The sequence below is a fragment of the Excalfactoria chinensis genome, chromosome 24, assembly GCF_039878825.1.
Source record: "Excalfactoria chinensis isolate bCotChi1 chromosome 24, bCotChi1.hap2, whole genome shotgun sequence".
NCBI classification, from domain to species: domain Eukaryota; kingdom Metazoa; phylum Chordata; class Aves; order Galliformes; family Phasianidae; genus Excalfactoria; species Excalfactoria chinensis.
Genome location: NC_092848.1, coordinates 3,030,022 through 3,051,380, shown reverse-complemented (window position 1 = coordinate 3,051,380; position 21,359 = coordinate 3,030,022). Strand labels below are relative to the sequence as shown.

The following is a 21,359-nucleotide window of genomic DNA, read 5'->3' as shown; positions in this document are numbered from 1 at the left end:
CCCCATGCAGTGAAGCAAAGCCGGCTTGCTTCTCCCTCCAGTCACAGGGTTCCATTTGCTTTGCCCAACAGTTCACTCCTTTCAGGCTTCCCAACACACAGAACCACGTGCCACCATACCTTCAATTTTTTGCTCTCAGTGTTAAGACTCCCCTCCCTTGTGCAAGTCAATGAACTTTTCCCTCTCAGAGGGACTCATCAAAGACTATTAGTGGAGCTTCCATTGTAATTACAGCTTCAGATGCACGTTGCTTCCCTTGTGCTCTGTAATTTGTAATCAGAAGTGAATCCTTGACTGATCAGCACTGCACGTGGGTGTGGGACCTCTCTGGAGGGGGCAGGAGCATCCCTAGGGAACTCAACTCTCTGCTGCTCCCAGGCAGGGTCCATCCTCAGAAATGTTCCCTGTGATCCTTAGAGAGGGGCTCACTCTGCCCCACAGCCATGCTGTGCTTTTGCAAAGGAAGGCTTGGAGCAAGGGGGCAAACACTTGTGCAGCCCACAGCTGGATCCCTGTACCAAAAAGCAATGGAGCAAAAACTGGAGTTTCTCCCATTGCATGGCCCCATCCGTGCTCCCGTGAGCACTGCAAGCCCTGGGGATAGTGCAAACTCTGAGGTTAATGCACTGGTGAATCTGTCTGCAAAAGCATCCTTCCCTGCAAGCCCCTGTAACCCTCTCATTGATGCAATTAGTGCATTCGCAGGGCTGCAAACTCATGCAAAGCCTTCGTATGCACTGGGAGCTGCCCGCGTTGTGTACTGCAGAAACCTGGATCTCCAGCCCATAGAGCTAATGAAGATAATGAGGCCATCACATCACCCTGCCTTCACTGTCTGCCTTGCTTTCCCCTCTTTTTGACAACGCTGATTTTTGCCCCATCTGCAGCAAGCAGTGGGATTTGGTGCTGGATCAGAAGCTGCCCGAGGGTGCTGAGCTGCTCCCCACCACCAGCAATGAGCGACGTCCCCTGGAAGGTGAATGGTAACCATGAATAAAGCAAAGCAGGGACAGTTCCTGCCCTCGGTTCAGTGGCACTGATCCACCAATTGCTCCACTTTCCCAACAGCCGAAGTTCAGCGTCGGCCCCTAATCGAGGCCGACAAACGCGCATCCCCTCGCGTTCACTCTCATTAATACTTAATTAATTAATTAAGTGCTCGTTAAATTGCCTCAATTCCTGCTGTTAGGGGATTACGACAAGCGGATGCAATGTGGGAACGTGGTGAAGCTGCTTCCAGCCCCGTTTGCAGCTCTGCTCTGCCATTCATCTGCTTTGGCTCAGCACCACGCGATGTCACCGCGCTCCAGACACATCCAGAGCCACCAACCCACCACTGGAGCTCACAGCCTCAAGCCAAGGTGCGTCTGCTTTTGCTGCAAATGAAATACTAACCAGAAACCTACGTTCTTTAATGAGACATCAAATGGCATCAACTTAATAGATTTTCAATCCCAGACAGCTTTAGCACTTGTAAAATACTTCTAAAGCTCGGCGTACACGCTGCTTGTGGTTCCTGTCTCCATCTCCCAGTTAATGATGCTGGAATTTCTCTATTTATCGCCTCTCTGCACAGGCGGGGTGTGCTGTGTGCCATGCAGCTGTTCTTTCCCATTTGCACCAATAAAATCGTCTTGACTGACAAGAGCTTAACCCTTCCAGCAGCCTGTGGTGCTTGGCAAGGTTACTCAGCCCTGCGTTTGAATGGTCAGCGGGAGAAAACATTCATTTGGGCACGCTGTGATTTGTGAGCCCCTCCAGGTGCCCTTTTCCCTGGGAATGATTTTGCAAAGCCAAAGTCATTGGTTGGCTGCTCCAAGCGTTTTTCTGCCGTGCTCAATGAGCTGTGCCTTCTGCTTGTGTTTTAAATCACAGTATCATCAAATGGTTTAGTTGGAAGTGACCTTAAAGACCATCAAGACCCAACCCCATGCGGTAGGATGGTTGTCCCCCACCAGGTCAGGCTGCCCAGGATTCCATCCAGCCTTGAAACCCTCCAGGGATGGGATGGCAATTAACTCTTCAATCAAATGGCAGTTAGCTCTGTCTCTTCCCCCTTGGCTACCTCCTCAGCCCCACATTCTGCTGGTCAATGTGGGCTCTACTTGTTGGACCACATTGGCCAACCTCACATAAGTGCCCCAGCTGGGGGGTGTGTTGGGGGTAGCTGAATTTTCTGGAGCTATTCTAACTTCAGAAAGTGACTTTCCAACCTTTAAAATAAAATCCTGTTCTCTCTGTCACAAAGCAAAGAGTTAACAGAACACCCTGACCACTGTCCCATACGAACTCATGATGTGCTCAGAGAGTTTCTCTTACCAACCTCCTTCCCAAAGGAGTCCTTTCCCATCTCTCCCCATCCCCATTGCTCCTCAGTTGGACTCATTCCCATTGCTTACTCCAAGCCCATTTCCCCTTGTATTTTTTTAGGCTGACTCCAAATGCCATTTTTCCAAGCAAAACCACACTGTTGCCCAACAAGACCATCCTTGTAATGGCTTCCATTCATCCCCCTTGAGCCCGTGTGCTGATGTTTTTGCCACCGTTGGCTGCTGGCTGTCTTCTTGCTGCTTAATTAATTAGAGCCCAATGACAGACCGGAGGAAATCAATAGGGAGGGTGTGTGGGATCAAGGGAAACAGAGAGTGAACATTTCCAGGAGGCGGTGTAAGACTGTAGGTAGAAAATGCTCTGAATGAGAGTTGGCAAAGTGGGGAAACGTCACTTAATTGCTCCCGATTTTCAAACGCAGCTGCCTACGCCCTGTTTGAAAATAGGAGTGATCACTGCCAGACCCTGAGCCCCATTTCCCTGGCTCTGTAATTACACCTCGTGGTCTTGCAGTTCTTGGTAGCTGATGCTCTCTGTCCCGTGCAAACGTTACAAGGGGATGAGTCTCCAAGGCGCACTAGAGCCCTATAAAACAATATTGCTCTGTCTTCGAACCTGTTGCTTAATTGAAGCCTCTTAAATTTTTATTGCCAAGTTGGCAGGAATTGCCATTTTAGTGCGCATTTCATCTTCCCTAACGCACGGTGCCGGTGGCGTGGCAGGGAGCAGCAGTTACCCATCCCATCCACCGTGGGTGATGCAGCCGTGATGCCATAAAGCACAGCTGGGAAATTGGGATGAAAAGATGGCGAATCCAGGAGGAATCTGTCTTTTTGAGTGGATGAGCCTTCCAAAATACGGATGCCAATGTGTGCTGCAGCCTCTCCAATGGTACTTCAGATATTATTGGGGGTAGGTGGATGATTGAACCACATGGTATTAGTCTTTTCCAAACTTAATGAATCCTTGATCCTATGGTACGCACAATGCAAGGTTTTTCTGCAGCACCAGGCTCATCCATAAGGGCTGGGAAAGGGCAAAATTGGGGAAGCACCCCCACAAAACCAGCAGCAGAGACTTGGAGGGCACAGCCCTGTGCAGGGTGCTCCTGCCTTGCTCAGGACCAGCCTGCCTCTGCCTGCAGCCAGCTCCTGTGCTGCTGCTCCTCATTTGTCTCATTGATGAGAAAACAAACCTTACTCATTAGGCTCACTGATTGCCATAGAAACGGCTCTCCTGCATGGCCGGAGCATCTCTGCCCCAGCTCTTCCAGCTCCCCTCCTCGTGTAACACTGTGTGAGACCCCCAGAAAACAGCAGTCAGCCTCACGTCTCCATGTGAACAGCTCCAGCTCCCTTCCTAAATCACTCAGAGAGGAATTTTGACGTCCTCCATCAAACCACTCCCATTTTAATTGTGTCTGCACTGCCTCCAGCAGTGCCTGAGCCTTGGGGAGCTCTGTCCCAGCTCCTAAATTCCAACTAATTACAGCAAATTGCTTCAGTCTGTGATGTCCAAAGCAGAAAAACAGCTTTTATGGAGAACCCCCTGCTTGCATTGCTTTTGCTTTTGCTGACTCAGCAAGCACAGCTTGCTTGCAAAGTCCCCATCTGCAGTGCTACCTGGGTGCTTCCGACACTACTACTGCATTAACACCACCAACCTGGCAAATGCTTCTTAAAAGTCACTCTGCTGGAGGGCTCAGCTGCTGCAGAAGGAGGAGAAGAAGTGATTATTTTTGTTGCTTCTTTTGACTGACAGCTCATCTTCAAGCAACGTTTAAGGAGATCGCACCGTCATGGTTTGCTTTCGATCATGGTGATATAAAACATGCAGTTGAGGACCTCAATAATGGGCTGGACTCAGTCCTCTGGGTGATGTTCATGGGGTTTTCCTCCTTATGGATGGAATAGCCCATGCCCACCCCAGCTGTGAGGATGAGGTATTAAGACTCAATCTGGGCCCTGAATCAGAGATATGTATTTGGGGTGGGAGGAGGTGGGTGTGCCCTGTGGGGTAATTACACATGGCAGTAGCATGCCTGTGCTGTAGTGGTTGTAATTAGTGGCCATAATTAGGCTGTAAAGTGACTTTATTGTGTCTCATGGGCCAAGGCTTTGTGGTACAATCTTATACCTGCTCCAGAATGGCTGGTACTGAGCAGCAATGTGCCCTGCCCTCTGCCAGCACTGAAACTGGGGCAAAGCCCACAGAAGGAGAGACATGCTCCAGCAGAGAGCCTCCCAAATTCTGCTTCACTGTCATCTTCCTTCCTGAAGGAGGGATCTGGGGAGGGAGGGTTTTTATTTCATTTCTCTTTCTCAACCAGTTGTCTTCCTAACACAGTCCCTTGCGATTGCTTTTTATAATAGGAAGAATGAAAACTAATTAAGGTTGGCAGTACGAAGGGAAGCATTAGGTTAGATTTAGAGCAAGTCTCAGCATTTATGCTTCTTCCTACCCAAAATAAAGTCCTCGAGGTCCTTGCTGCAGGCTGTGAGTGGGCTCGCCCAACCAACTGGCTGCTGGCTGTAACCCAACGGGTCCTCTGGGGCAGCACAAAGCGGCTGCCAACAGATATATGGAAGGGGATGGGATGAAGAATGCCCCTCAGGGGATTCCAAGGCCACTTCCTGCAATAGCTGATGTACCCAAACCCACCAGCAAGGTGTGCCCAGATCACGCAGCATCTCAAGAGTGAGTCTGGGGAGGTTGAGCAGCACGAGGACAGGGCTTGGCCAGTGGTTGGGACATAGATGGGGCAGGAGCTATTCTGGACTTCAGCAGGTGCTCATTGTGCCCCTGAAGATCCCTTTGCCTTCACTGTCACCGAGGTGTTACAATCCAAGCGAGTGCTAATAGAGCTGCTCATTTTCTCCAGCCCACCAGTGTCTTCTCACAAGACACGTATCGACAACAGCAAAACATTGCTCTGCTTTAATTGAGAAGTCTCCACCTGGCGCCCGCCCACCAGGAACCCACACCCTTCGTTATCTCTGGGATGAGCACACACAAGCACATTGTAATGAATGAGCCTCACTGAAATGCTGCAGCCTCCACGTGTATTTTGGTACCCGGGGCCATGGAGAAATGCCTTGGCTTAAAGATATATTTGGTGGTGACTTTGCTTGAGCTGCTCCGAGCTGAAGTTCTGCAGCCCTGATCTCTGCTGAGGTTTTGATCACAGCAAACCCTCCACCCTCGCTTTCCCCACTTTGATTCATAGGATCCAAGGATGTTGGAAAAGAGCACTGAGATCATCCACCCCAGCCATTGACCCACCACGCTGCATTGAGAGTAGGCACGAGAACAGGGAAGAAAAAGAGAGGCAATGAGGCAGTAAGGTCAGAAGCAAAGGCACCGCGGCCAAAAACAGTGGGGAGAAAATTAATCTGCTCCCCCAGCATTTCCAAATGCCTACCCAGGATTTGGGTCTAATGACGCCGTGTCACATCGCATCCATCTGCACTGTGATGTGTCACTGTTGGGATGCAGGGGTGTGATGCACCCTGGGCCACGAGCTTCCCACCACTGGTCAGCATTAAGTAATGTGACTACTTTGGTGCTACCCTGAAAGGATTCATGCTGTGCTGCTTTATGAAACTCACTCCTCTGGTCTCATTTATTTGCCTTGGAGAGTGAGAGTATCACAGTGGGTTGGGTGGGAATCAGCAGATTTAGAGACTGCCATAGGTGAATCACAATCAGGGATATTACCAGGGACAGAATCCCTTCAGTGACCCAAACTGTGAGGGTAGTGGGTAATATATTGGAAACAACAAAGAGCTGTCCTCTTCCCAACCAATTTGGAACAAAGAGTGGAAAAAAAACCACATCGCTTATCAAGAAGCATCAGTGCATAGATGGGACCCACTGGGGGCACCTCGGTTTGCAAATGAAATGTGGGACTTACCCTTTGCTCTTGGGTGGCCACAAAGGTCTGGAATCCAGGGGCCACCCCAAAGCCCAGCTCCTGGACAAACGGCGGCTCCGACTGGCTGTGGATCTGAACTTTGACTCCTGCCTCGAACGTCGTCTCTTCTGGAAGAAGAAGGCAAGGGGTTAAGCTGAGATTGGTGGGATGGTGTCCATTGGGGACCTCTGTCTGGTCAAAAGGAGACCTGATGAGGGGCTGGGCATGATGGAGGGAAGCCCAGCACCAAGGGATGCTTCACCTTGTTGGGATCAAGAGCATCTGCTGGCTCCTGCTCCTCCACTGCTTTCTATCCCAAAGGCTTGATGTCAGCATATATCAGAGGGCTGTGATTTCTCCATACTTTCAAGACAGAATACAGGAGGAGACATCCATTTTCTGGCTGCTTTGTTGCATAAAGCTTTCATTCGACTAAAACAAATACACTTCTCCTTCCCAAAAAGTCAGTTCTAGTATCTGTACGGTCTCTGATACAAAAAGAATGGGTGCACCCACCTCTGCTGCCCTGCATCCTCATCTCTGACAATGACACACCTGAAGCCTCTTGGAACACGATATGGGCAATGCAGTAATGATACAAGTGTAAAATCCCAGACTTTGGTTGCTCCAAGCACAAAGGTCCTTTGCAACTCACGGGCTCAATCTCATGACCCTGTTATGGGTTTCCTCACTTTGGCTTATGTGACATCCTCACATCTTCAGCTCCTCTTCCACTAAACTGATAAGAGGCTTTTTGAAGCTGAGTTAATGGATCCGAGTCAGACCTGACTTCTATCCCAGCACTTTGGGCTCCTCTATCACACAGACATCTCCCCCCACAGGAGCACAGAACGTTTCTCTCTTCAGCTTTGCTGCTACAGCCTCACATCCAAACCAACTACAGGGAGCATATGGGTTTAAAGGGTGGGGGCTCACTGGCAAAGGAACTCATTAGCTATGCACAGTATGGTCTAAACACATAACAACCCACTAATACGAATCCATGCCTAGGGCCAACAAACGCCGCCTAAACATCTGAAGAACTTCTGTTTGGAGATGAGTCACTCTTCGTTTTCTTTGCTTACTATTTCTCGGTATTTTTCTACTATTTTATTCTGCTTTTCAACATTATTTTTTTTTACCAGCACTGTATTTGATCCAAAACACTGCCAGAAAACCACAAGGAAGGAACGTCAGCCCCAGACCTCTTTGATAGCAGTCTATCCCTCATGGTTTCAGCACTCAGCTACACAAAGCCATGGCCAATTTGACCCAGGAAGCCCCTCCTGTGCCATCGAACCCCCCAACACAAACAAAAACTAAAACACACACTTCATTCACCTTTTGGGAACGATAAGCATCAAAAAGCCCCGCTGTGACCATGAGGTTGCTTTACCCATTGGCCACTTGATACTTCACACTCTGTGCCCACAGCATCCAGTGCTGCTCTCTGGCATTTTATCTCAGCATCCTTTACCGACTGAGCAGCTGGAGCAGGCTATTAGTATTTATTAGCATTTAACCTTTTTAAAGCTCAGCTTTCCTACCTCCAAAACCATTTAGAGATAAATAGGATTTATTCAATCAGTTACCTCCCCAGGTCTCGCATGCTCCTGCTAAACCCAGGTGGTCAGCCTGGCTCCAACCATTTGAAGCTGGACTCTGAACCAGCTGGAGGTTTATTATCTGCACCACTCACTCTTAAACACATGCTCCCATTGATCAACACCTCCAGCACTTGTGCTAATCCTGGCATTGGCTTTGCAATACTCCTTTGCAAGGTAACTGTGTATTGCCATTTCCATGTGACAGTGTCATGACTGGGGCATCGCAGCCATTGCACACTGTGGTGGATGAGCAGGCTGCACTTGTTTCCCATGTAAAATGGCATGTCAGTGCAACAGTGGCATAGAAAGGATGAGTTTGTTTTGGATATTGCTGAACTGGAGTCTCATGGAGCAAGACTGGAAGTAACCAGGATTTTCTCCACTTTTGCTCAAGACACATATCTGAATTGATCTCTGCCATCCTCTTGTGATGGGTGTTGTTTCAAACAACACAACACATTACCAAGACAAGGTAAGGATAGGATGAGAGAGGATAAAGGAGAATGGTTTTAAACTAAAAGGGAGGAGAGTTAGGAGGAAATTCTTTACTCAGAGGGTGCTGATGCCCTGGCACTGCTGCCCAGAGCTGTGGGTGCCCCATCCCTGGAGGTTCCCATGGCCATAGTTGGGACCCTGGGAAGCCTGAGCTGGTGGGAGGCAGCCAGTCCACGTCAGGGGTGAAACTGTGGGGGGCTTTAAGGTCCCTTCCAACCCAACCCAACCCAACCATGCCGTGGTTCTATGAAGCCTATTACCAGGAACCACAATAAAAACCTGTTGTATTTGCCTTTGCCTTGTTTACCCACAATTTGGCTCCTCTCCCTCCAAGAGACACTGGGTGGATGTTGGCATGCGCAGGCTCCCTGTCTGGTCCTCACTGATGATCTCCTTCCCACCACCACCTCCTCAGCAGCAGCTCCTCAAAACAGTGAGATGAAAGCAGCATTCCCACTGAACCTTTGGGAACACCCAGCATCCTCATCCACCCCATCACTGCCAAGACCACAGGGTTCCATCCCCTTCCCATCACCGCCTCCCGCTCCTCCACATCCCATTATTTCCACGTGACGCCCACTCACCCAACCCTCCCCAGCTTTGTCTGGTGTTGATCCCCTTCCAACACTTCCAGGCGATGCCATATGCTTCCTTCACTAATTACCTGACAAGTTGGAGGAGGAAGCTTGTATTTAGCCATGCTTGTTGGGCAACGGGAGCTGTTTTGTCGGAACACTTTCGGTCCAAAATCTTTCTGCCCATTTCTGCATCTGCCTCACATTTACCCTGGGTCAGCCTTGACTTCAGCCCATGCATTTCCCCAAGTGCTCTGCACTGCTCTGTAAACCACTGTGAGTTCGGAACATGAGCAAGCAAACAAGATACGGCCTGCAAGTATCTGCCAAGGACTTATATGTGATGGGCTTTGCAATTTTATATAGAAAATCCTGGCTGGAAACCATGTTCCATCAAGCACGGGGAAGGGAATGGATTTACTACATTGCAGAACAAAGTCTGGTATTAAAACAAACAGTTATTAATTTTGGTCGCTGATAAAAACAAGAAGAGCAAAATAAACAGCGCTGTTTAGAAAGGCTGCTGGAAACAGGGGAGCATTCATAGAATCATAACATCATAACAGCACCAAGGTTGGAAAAGACCTCCAAGATCACCCAAGCTATTCCCTTAGCACCAATATTTCCCCACCAATCCACGTCCCTTCATTGCTCCTTCTGCAGCAAACACGGCTGAGATGAAACTGCTGAAAACCTTTGGCTGGTTCAAGTGCCAGACTGATTTTAAGGATAAATTCAGGGGAATAAGGGTTTGTACCATATCGTTTTCAGACCAATTTCATGGCTTTGGGAAGCCCAAGCACAGACCTCCACTCAGTCTCTGATCCCGCTTTTCACAGACCAGCATGTATACATTTAACTCTTTGTACAGCTCATATGGGGAGTAGAGAAAATCCCCTTAACGGCTGCCTTTTAAAATACATAAATATCCATTACTGTACACAGGGCAGTGCTTCCAAATGAATCCTGAGCTGCTCTTTTTTGCTGAAGCTTCCCCATCTGTAGAATGGATGCAGTGCTGCTACTGAAGTCACAGTGACAGAATCACAGGGGCTGGAAGGGACCTCAAGAGATCACTGAGTCCACCCATCCTGTTATAGTAGGTTCCTTACAATAGGTCACCCCAGGCTGGCATCCAGAGGGGTCTTAACTATCTTCATAGGAGGGGATTCCACCACCTTTCTGTGCAGCCTGTTCCTGTGTTCCATCACCTTTACCATAAAGAAGTTCCTCTGCATGTTAGTATGGAGCTTCCTATGCACAAGTCTGAGGCCATTACTCCTTGTCCTGTCTCTACACACCACCAAGAAGAGCCTGGGCTCATTCATTTGCCTCCCACCTCCCATCAGATATTTATAAACCCATCCTCTTAGACATCTTTTCTCCAGGCTGGCCAGATCCAGGTCACTCAGCCTCTCCCCATACAGATGATGCTCCAGGCCCTTTGCCATCTCTGTCCCTCCATTGGACTCCTAGGAGATCCCTGTCATTTTGGAACTGAAGGAGCCCCAAACTGGACACAGTTCACTCAATGTGGCCTCACCAGGGCAGAGCAGAGGGGAAGGATCACCTCCCTCAACCTCCTGACCACACTCTTTTCAATGCACCCCAGGATCTATTGGCCCTCTTGGCCACCAGGGCATACTGCTGCCTCATGGCAAACCTGTTGTCCACCAGGACCTCCAGAACTCCCTTCTTCAGGTCACCCCCTAAACTGCACTGATGTATGCAGTTATCCCTCCCCAGGTACAAGGCTCTGCACTTGCTTTGGTTAAACCTTTGTCAGACAAGGCTGGGATGGGTCGGAGCAAAGATGCTGATTACTTGTGGAAGCATTGGGTTGTTGTATTTGTGGTTGGGGTGGTGGCACAGTGGTGGCATAAAGGTGAAGTGCCAAATGCATCTGGGAGGCTCAGGGACTCTGGCTGAACATACTGGGCTCATTACACCCATGGAGCAGCTTGTAGAGGTTTTGCTACCACAACCACATTGTGCCTGTGCACAAAGCTCCAGCACATGTGTAATGCTCTCACTACTTCTGCTAGAGAAATAGTGTATTGATTACATGTACTTAAAGTCATGGGAAGGTAAGTACTGGAAAGCTGTACAGCTGAGCTCAACAGGAAAAAATATGGAATTACACCGAGACCCATTTAAGTACAGCAAAAACCCAGCCCTGATCCCTTGTGCATGCTCTCGTTCCTGTAGACGTGTTGTGTTTTGCTGCAGTTAAAGTTGCTTGGTAACAGGATGAAGTGAGGCTGAAAGAAGAGTATTTGCAGTAGAGTTTTTTGGGGGGGGGTTTGGGGAGGGGATATTGATAACATCCGCCTGACAGGCGATGGAGCCAACACAACTTTCCCACTGCAAACAGTCTCTAAACATTTGTCCTGCATGTTTTGCTATCCTGGGCTCTGCTTTGGCTGCTGTCTTGGGAGGAGCTGGGGATGAGTTATTTCCCTGGGGTGACCCAGGGACAAAGGGCCCATTGGGGTTTGTCTAATGGGGCTGGGTGGGAAGGGGGAGATAATGGAGAAGAGAAAAATGTCCCTGTGAGGGCTGGAGGAGGGGGGGGGAACCCAACCACCTTTGTGTGGCCTTAAGGGGAACATGATGGTGTTGCATTCAGTGGGTCCTATAGAGAGGAAGAGCACTATAGATGAAGACCACTCAACCCTTTGGTTATTGCGACAGGTTCCCTAACCTTGTTCCTTCTGCTGGGACAAAGACATCACCTCCAGCTTTACCCCCTGCTCCCTCCCATGCATCTCCTTGAGAAGTGGGGCTCTCTCCTCTGTTTTCTATGCTTGCAGGCATGGCAGGGGGCTGTGCTGCTGCTGCACAGATCAGGGCTCGATTTGTGCCCTGCTGAATCTCCCTCCATTGCAGGAGTGAAGTGACAGCCCCAGTGTGATTCATCCCATCCCAGAGCAATGCCTACAACAGGATGAGTCACGGCCAACGCACTGCAGCTTCCCACAGCCCACTGAGCCAGGCAACTCCTTCATCCCCACCAGAAGCTACGATGCGATCTGATACACACTACAGAAACCCAATGGGAAATTCAGGTGCTCCCTTCCAGAGCTGAGGAACCAACAGGGATACAGCATCTCTATTAAATCATTCCCCCCCCAACTAAGAAATCAAACCTTTGGTGAATATGTTCAGAAATCATCTTGCATCTGGAAGGTTCCTGGGGCTGTGATGGGAGCACAGAGGACTCACTGTCCTCAATGGCTTTGTGGAAGGGACAGGAGCATCGATGCAATCCAGATATTCATCAGCATGAGATGACACCTGGTTGGTGCTGCTCTTGGCTTCAGCAAGCAGGGGTTTGCACAGAGAGAGGCCAAAGTAATCACAGAATCATTGGAAGGGGCCTTTAGATGTGATGGGAAGGGAATGGGAAAATGAAAGAAAAAAGGGAAAGGGAAAAGGGAAAGGGAAATGAAAAGACAAATGAAAAAGGAAGGGGAGGAGAGGGAAGAGGAAGGGGAATGGAAAGGGGAAGGGAAGGGAAAGGGGGAAGGGGAAAGGAAAAAGGGAAGGGGAAAGGGAAAAAGAAAGGGAAAGGGAAAAAGAAAGGGAAGGGAAGGGAAGGGAAGGGAAGGGAAGGGAAGGGAAGGGAAGGGAAGGGAAGGGAAGGGAAGGGAAGGGAAGGGAAGGGAAGGGAAGGGAAGGGAAGGGAAGGGAAGGGAAGGGAAGGGAAGGGAAGGGAAGAGAAGGGAAGGGAAGGGAAGGGAAGGGAAGGGAAGGGAAGGGAAGGGAAGGGAAGGGAAGGGAAGGGAAGGGAAGGGAAGGGAAGGGAAGGGAAGGGAAGGGAAGGGAAGGGAAGGGAAGGGAAGGGAAGGGAAGGGAAGGGAAGGGAAGGGAAGGGAAGGGAAGGGAAGGGAAGGGAAGGGAAGGGAAGGGAAGGGAAGGGAAGGGAAGGGAAGGGAAGGGAAGGGAAGGGAAGGGAAGGGAAGGGAAGGGAAGGGAAGGGAAGGGAAGGGAAGGGAAGGGAAGGGAAGGGAAGGGAAGGGAAGGGAAGGGAAGGGAAGGGAAGGGAAGGGAAGGGAAGGGAAGGGAAGGAGCCCTGTGTCTGTGAGCTGGGTACTGCATCTCATATGAGACTGCTCAAAACCAACACTGTGGTGGGATTTGGTCACTGCATGACTCCTATGTGATAAACTGGGTTAAGAATTCATGCAGGATATATACTCCAAAACGTGAGGTAACGCTCCGGGATATAAGGCAATATTCTATCTTGGTGGGATGCAAAACTTTTCCTACCGTTCCTTACCTTACCCTCCAGTGAACACTTACTGGGGTGAGTTTTGCTCTGTGACTGGTGTCTGTGGTGGGGGGAGGGCAGGAGCTCAGGGCTGGGGGCTGCTCCCTGCTCCCTCCATTACGAGCTCCACACTGCGCAGCCGTGCTCCATTACTCACCAAGTAACAGAAGGTGTTATAATAAACTACATTAAGCACAGCAGCTATTTTTAGTTAAGCATATTGCATTTGCATACTAAATCTGAGGGGCCATATGTCTCAAAGTATATTATTAAAAAGCCTCTTACATAATATAAGGAGCAAGCCGAGACCGGGGATGTTAAAGTGGTTTCAGTGGACGGCGTGGAACCCACAGTGAATATTTCAGTTCCTTGTTTCAAGCCCTGTTAGGTTTAACAAACAAATGAAACATCTCCTAACCTGTATCCTCACTGCAGGGTCACAGCAGGACACAGAGGGTCGGTCCTGATGGGTGACGCTGCCCTTAGGACCATTTTTTGGGGGGAGAAAGGGACAAAAACTCCCTTCCCATCTCCACATTCTATAGGATTGACATGTTACAGGAAGGAGAACTGAAAATGGGATGGGGTCCCCAGGGCTGAAATGCTGCCTGAAAAGTAAAGTGAGGAAGGGAGAACTGCTCCCTCCAGCTGCTGCCTGCATCCCACACAGAGGGGGCTCCTCCAAGGCTTCCCATCTGCCAGCTGCACCTCAGCTATATAACAGTAATAATAATGACAAAGGTCAAATTTTAAAGGCACAGAAGCAATTCTTGCACATCCCCCCTCCCTGGGAGCCTCCACTGCTTCACCCAGAACATCTTGAAATATTAAACAGTCAGAAAGCTGCTGCTAATTTCAGCTCATGGGGAGCCAGATGGAAGCAGATCTCCCAGCGCCCAGGCTGGGTCCTGGCAATGCTGCTGTCCTTGAGCACATGGGGTGGAGATGCCATTCCAGCTGCATTGGGCAGAGCTGTTGCAAGATAGGGTTTAGCACGCTGAAGGTTCTGGGAGGTGCTGGGGAGATCTGCCAGCCTTGAGCATCACTGGTCCATAGGGAACCCCTCTACATCCCAATCGGGGTGGGGACACCTCCCTGAGAGTGTGGTCCCATGGGAGGGTGCAACAAAGAATAAGAAGAAATAGGGAAATGGGGGTGGATGTAAGAATGGGACAACTTCATCTGCAACGAGGATCTACAAGGTGTGTGACAGCATGGATACAGAGGTTGCTGGACCGATGCATAGCATCAATGCTGAATCTTCCATGCCAAGGGATGCTTTAGGTTGGCACCTGAGGCACCCAGCTGGGATTTAATCCCGCTGCTCCTTCATCCTGCAGGGATGTCATTTCCCTCTCAGGCCGAGCATGAACCTCCCCAGCACCTGCCTGATTTTATCACTTTGCAGCCACTCTGATGAGTAATAACTGCTTGCAACTGCTTGTTTTCTACCAGCTCCTCTCAGGGAAGAAACTCCCCACCATCACCCTGCGGCCATATCCCCACTTGGGGGACAGTTCTATTCATTTTATATCCTTTTGGAGAGAAGCAATTTCTCAAGACTGAGCCAGGCTGGATGGGAAGGCTCCAGAATTAGAGAGGAATTCAATAAAACCACCAGTGGAGCAAGGACATTTGAATAAAGGCAGGGGCAGAACGGGTCTCACCACCTGGAGAAACCTTGACTTGGCACACTCTGACATCCCTGGTTATGTCTATTTAATTTGCATTGCCTATAAATGTCAGTGTTTTGAGTGATGTAATTTCCAAGCACTTCAGTGAACCTGGTGACTAAGTAAACACTTCTTTTAATGGAAAAGGATGCACATCAGATGTGTTTTTTGATTATAAAATGCCAGAAAAGAGATACTCTATCAGCCCGAGTGGGGAAAAAATAACCAGAGCAACCACGTATTTAAGGTACATCAGGGAGGGAAATGCTTCTCTTGCTCATGCATTTGTGTGAGTGTTGGCCATGAAGGACCCAAAGTCAATATGATTTTTTCAGAGGTGAGGAAAGGGCAGAAAAATAAGAAAAGAACCCCCAAATCCCTGCTTGAAGACTGGGAGAAAAGCAGGGAAACACAGACCTCACATCTAAAGCAATGCTTCAATTGCAGGACATGCTGGAGAGATTTAGGATTTGGCTTTTCAACCCTACAGCCACTCTCCTTCACACATTCTCACGCTGAGTTCTGGTTCCTCCCCATTTCCTTAGAACATTCCCCACTCATTAATCTTCACCCCAACACTTTGTGGTCCTTCAATCTCAGCTCCCCACTCGCACACATTCCCCACCCCCATCATTGAGACTCCACTGAGCCCTTGCTGTCCAGACAATGATTCTTCCTTACTCCTGCACAGTCCCATCTTGCAGACAAAGCGCTGCTGCTTCCTTTCAACATCAGCACCTCCAGCCCCCAAACTGCCATACCCCTGCTGTCCCCCAGCCCTCTCCTCTCGCACCGCAGCATATGGAGGATGCTATATATAAAAATATTTGCATTGTGTTGCTGCCCACGGTGAGGCCAGCAGGGCACGGACGGATCTCGTATGGCAGCAGGCAAGTCTAATATTTCCTTCTGATAAAAATAACCTGTGAAAATCACATCTAGTGAAGCACTGCTGGGGAAGCGGGGCAGCCCACAGAGCTGCCAGCAATTTTGCTGGAGGGGGTGGAAAAAGAAAATCCAGCACTGCTAACCTGAAGGTTTAAGTTGACATACGGTGGGTTGATGTCAGAGGTTACTTCTGAGCTTTTACAAGGCACGGTGAGGAAGGGGTAGCAGGAGATGTGAATTAGAGAAGCTGGATGGAACATGAAATGTGGCTTGAATCAGATTTGGGGTAGGTGAAGTGGGGTTTGCAAAGAGGCAGAGCAAGGAAGGTGCTTGGCTCTGGTTTTTGGCCATCTCAGAGCTGACCACGGTCACTGGTGTCCATAAAATCATCGAATTACAGCACGGTTGGGTTGGAATGGACCTTAAAGCACAGGGACTTGGCAGGTCTGCATGAAGAATGCAACAGATGACTTCAAAGGCCTTGTCCAACCAAAACAATCTAAGAGAGCTTGGATAGAGAAAGTACATCGGAAATACCATCATGGGCTCTGCCTGCAGTAACTTGATGGATGGGGTGAGGAGACGAGCACACTAAAGAAGCTGGGATGGGCAGAGCCTGGGCTTTGGGAGGAATTCAGCACAGGTTGGGTTGTGCAGTGTCTGGTGAGATGAAGGCTGAACGCAGATTGGAGTCCTCTCTATAAATACACCCAAGGCGAACACCGGAAGGGAGCATTTCCATCAACAGGAAAATGTTTGCAAGAAATTAATAAATAAAAATAAAATAAAATAAAACCCAAGCTAGATAAACTGATGGTGAAGAAGCTCAGTATGGAAATCAAATGGGTCTGGAGGCAACAGGGTTTTGTGGGTCCAGAGGGGCAGCTCCTCATATTCCAAGTCAGGTGGTCGAGAAGACCCAGAAGCTGCCTTCCACATCCCCAAGTCCCTCCTGACCCCAATGATCTGCACCATGACAATGTCTTACAGACCTCAATTCCATCCCCAAGGGAAAATTTTGACCCTGGAAAACTCAGTTCAGGCCCCATACTGGGGTGCAGAAGGAGAATCCCTGCACTCATGTTCACTATTCCTACATCAGTGGCTCACATGGGATCCTGCACATCCACATCCCATTGTGAGGCAGCAAAATAGCCAAACTCAGCCCCCAGCACATTGGTCCCCTCCCTTGGCCTCAATGGGATGGGTTATAGCCAGGAGCCAGAGGTGAGAGGGATCCTGCTTACGAGCTTGTGGCTTTCATAAGTTCATTATGAACTTGTACCGCTGCAATAATGCTTAATTATTGTTTTTACTATTGCAATATTTATGGCAGCTCACAGAACATCCATACTAACAAGCCCATGAGGCCATTGCTATCTACGGAAATAAGTATCTGCACTGGAGGGCATGAGTATGAGACACTGAAGATAAATTGCTGCTGGCTCCTGGGACAGAGTATAACAAACTGCTGTGTATCCTTAAAATGTGTCAATTTTTCCCTTGGGAACATGCTCAGATAAGAGCTCGCAGCATGACAAATGCATCTCCATCAGGGTATCACTGAAATAAACAGCATTTTTTTGCCATCTTCTCTCTTCCAGAATTGGCTCTGATATTGCTCACGCTGGGGCTGCAATGTGGAGCTGGTTTAGTTCTACACCTGAGTTACATCGGAGTAAGACCTATGTGACCTGGATGCCCTGGAGGATGAAAAAGTGATGGAGAGAGATCCCTGGCTTTGAGGAAACTGGAGACTACAGAAAAGCAAGGAGCACTGCACTCAATCTGGAGCCTCTGGGAAGACTCAGAGGGTGGTGACGCACTGGAATAGGTTGCCCAAGGAGGCTGTGGATGCCCCATCCCTGCAGGCATTCAAGGCCAGGCTGGATGTGGCTCTGGGCAGCCTGGGCTTGGTTGGTGACCCTGCCCATAGCAGGGGGCTGGAACTGGATGAGCACTGTGGTCCTTTGCAAACCATTCCATGATTCTATGGTTCTATGACAACCCCTTAGAGTGAACCACAGCAGTGCACGAGGCCAATCCCGGATGAACTGCTGCCTGGCTTTTCTCATGCTGACCTTGCATTGGAAAAGGAAGAGAGGCTTTCCCATTGGTACACACACATCTGACAGAAGGCAATGGCAATCGCTTCCCTTCTCCGCTGTTCACACTCTCCAAAATATTTGAGTAACGACATCATGTAATATCATTTGTCACTCGGCCAAGTTGCGCAGATGGCATTTCCCTTTCTAATCTTTATGAGCTTCCACTTAAATAGTAGTAGTGGAAGTAATAACTACAACAAAAATATTAAATCGGATAAAACAAAACACAGTCGCAGCCCTCTCTCCATAAAGCTCCCCAGTTTTTCAGTGTATTTGGTAGCAAACTATACGTCGCAGTGGCTGCGTGCCAAAAACTGCCCTAAATAGCCCCCAAATGTTTTGTATTTTTGTTTTTTTGGGTTTTTTTTTGTTGTTTTTTTTTTCCCCCCACAGGTAGTGATGGCTCAGCATGTCACACAGCTCTCTCACAGCTCACTTGTATTGCTACACGGCTTCACAATCTCATTCTGCTCTCCACTGAGCAGGAAAGTCACCCAGCCCCATCACAGGTGGGGACATCTCACATGGGAGACCCAAACCCACTCCTGCCCCAGGGTTGCAACAAGCCATTGCCAAACCAGGCAGGACTGTCATCCCCCCTGTCCCTAACTCAACAGTAGAGATGGGTTTGGTTTCCCTCACTCCTTCACAGACACAAGGGACAACAGGAGGAGAAGACATCTAGCAGAAGATCCCACATGGCACAAAGGGGCAATAGCTGTGCCATTGTGAGTGCTGGAGCTCCAACCAAAGCCTCCCAAGACCCATCTGAGTGAATGCAGACCTCACAGCACTCAAGATTTTCTCTCCCCTTCCATCATCCCTCAGCACATTTGACCATTAGGGATCCATGAAAGCAGAGCTACAAATGATGCCCTGCCAGCTGACGAGCAATCAGCTCTGACTCTCTCTGCCCTCCTTTTAACCTCTATAAAAGCTGAATAATTGACCACGCTTTCTTCTTTCACTCTTCTGTTCTGCTCAATCTCTGCCTGCTCTCCAGCCATCCAGCATGGCACGCTGGATGCTCTTTGCCATCCGTGACTCCTCCAGGCACTTTGTATTCATGCAGACAGAGCTGTGCTCTTGGAGATGCTCAGCGTGGACCACTGGCTTTTTTGTCTTGCAAATGAGCACAAAAGGAGCCATCACTTGAAAGCCTATGAGAATTTGGTGATGCTGGACAATGAAAATGTGGTGATGGTGAAATGAAGAGTTCGGTATGGACACCAAAAATGGGAGGAAATCCTTAGAATGAGAGAAATGCTTCTACAGGAGGGGAAAAACCCTCCCACTGTTATCCACCTCCACCATGCAGAGACTGCTAAAATTGCTCTCAGGAAGTGCCTGGGAGGTCTCAAACGTTGACAGAGCTCCTGCTGCTATGGGACAGACAAAGTCAGAGCAAGAGGATGATCCCTGCACCAAAGAGATTAATGAAATAAAATTTAATTAGCACTTGCAAGAGATTTTTATCTTCAAAGTGCTTCATAGCCACAAAATCTCCTGGTGCTTCCATGAGATTGATTAACATGGGCTGAGCTTTTCATCTTCCAAGAGGGAAACAAAGATACTCAGGCAATGCTAAAGCCCAAAGAGGTGGTAATTGCCCAGAGGTAACAACATGGATTACCCTCACCTAAAACCAGTGCACGCCAAGGAGCATCCCCAAACCTCACCAGAGTTGCTGATATCACAGGGCCAGAGCACAGAGAACAATAATAACAATAAAATAGATGCTGGCAGGCACATCTGTGGCTGCTGGGGCTCAGCCTGCATGCAGCAGCCCCTGAACCTCACTGCCTTGGTGGGAACTATGGGCATTGCCCCACAGCGCTGCATGTTCCCAGCCCCTCTCCTGTTTCCTCACCCCCCCCACTAACAAATTCCTGTTATTCTGAGCATCTCTCTGGGCTAAGGACACTTCACACGCCAGCCACAAAGGCTCACATGAGAGCAGCAGCATGAAATGGGTGTTTAATTGTAATGCTGCATGACACTGCTTTGTAACAGAGCTGCAATTCAAGGTGCGTTATCTCTGCTTTGCCAGACTTCCCAAAGCCAGCTTCTAGTCTTTATTCCTCCGGCTTTGACTTAAATGAACACTTCTGGACTTCGGGGTGTTTCCTTGGTTCCTTTTAAGAGAAGCTTTTGAAGGTCCTACAACCTTTGAAGGATTTCCTTATTAAGTCACTGAGACACGTTTACAACCTCCATGATGTGACTGGGGATGCCTGGGTGTGCTCACAGACTCCAGTCTGGCTGAGGACAAACCTTTCTCCTCTTTTTAAGCAGCAGAACAGCAACAGCAGCAGCTTTCCCAACCACATCCGAACCCTGCATGTACACATCTGTATGGGGGATGTGGTGCTGGGTAAGGAAGGGATGCAATACCTGCAGCAAATATGAACTTTTGCCTTGCACTGTGATTTTATATTTGCAATTCTGGGGGGGGTCTCAGGATAACCCCAACTGCCACACCAGCACAAACTGGACCTTGAGAACACTGTGTGATGTGCTGACTGCACTGGGGAGGGCTAAAACCACACTCATGAGCCAGGACTACAGCAACAGGCTCACAGTGAGGACCAGAGGGACAGATGGATGAAGCACAGGGATGCTCCGCATTCTCTGGTGCTGCCCAGTGAGAAAATCCTTTACAAACAGCCCACACATTTCAAGCTCACGCTTGCTCACTGGCAGCCAAAGCAGCTAAGATGTTCTTGACAGGTGCAGAGACTGGTTTTGGCTCCACTGGCTACCCACAAACACTTCTCCCAACTGTCAATCCCAATGAGCATTTGATTTTAACATCAAGTCAAAATCTCTCCTCCCCAAAATAGTTTCCTCTCTCCTCTAGCAATGCTGAATGGCCGGCATCAGACCTTGAGGCAAGCTGAGGTGGATCAACCCCTGGATGACCTGCTGGGAAACAGCAGAACCTGCTCCACTGCATGAGATTAACAAACAGCATTTGCACCAGCTGCGATTGATCTCTCCAGCACCACAATGAGAGGTCCCAAAGAGCAGCTCACAACAAACTGGAGCACGCTGTGGACTCGACAGCTTTAATGACACCATTGGACACGAGAACCCAAGCAACCTTTGAGCTTCCCCTCTCTGCACTATTGATAAGGGTGCTCAGGCAAACGTCATTAATTTTTAGTGGCAGCCTAATTTTGTGGATGCTCTGGTTGTCAGGGGGCTGGCGCAGATGGAAATAACACTGACCTTTTCTCCCTGGGAAACCTGGCTAATTGAATGAATTCTCACTCTCATTAGCAAAAGGTCCCAGGATGCAGCCAAACACAGCACATTTACAACACCCTCCAGGTGACACCAACTGCCTCCTAAAGGTCAAGCTGCCTCTTGATGAGCTGATGTAAGATTGGATGTGAGCTTGTTTCCCACTGCAGCAAGTCCTGGCCCGAAACCTCAGTGTTCTTTACACTAAAGGCTATTCCTACTTATAGGTACCATTTATTTCTTCTGGGAG

The 21,359-nt window shown here is 49.1% G+C and overlaps 1 protein-coding gene across 2 annotated transcripts in view; it reads right to left on the bottom strand.

Annotated features, from left to right (window-relative positions):
- Positions 1-21,359, bottom strand: part of ASIC2 (acid sensing ion channel subunit 2) — a 401,586-nt gene that overhangs the window by 9,265 nt on the left and 370,962 nt on the right. For both annotated transcript variants that reach the window (XM_072356425.1, XM_072356426.1), the window contains exon 3: positions 6,245-6,372. In XM_072356425.1, coding sequence (XP_072212526.1) covers positions 6,245-6,372 — 128 coding nt within the window. The remainder of the gene's footprint in view (positions 1-6,244; positions 6,373-21,359) is intronic.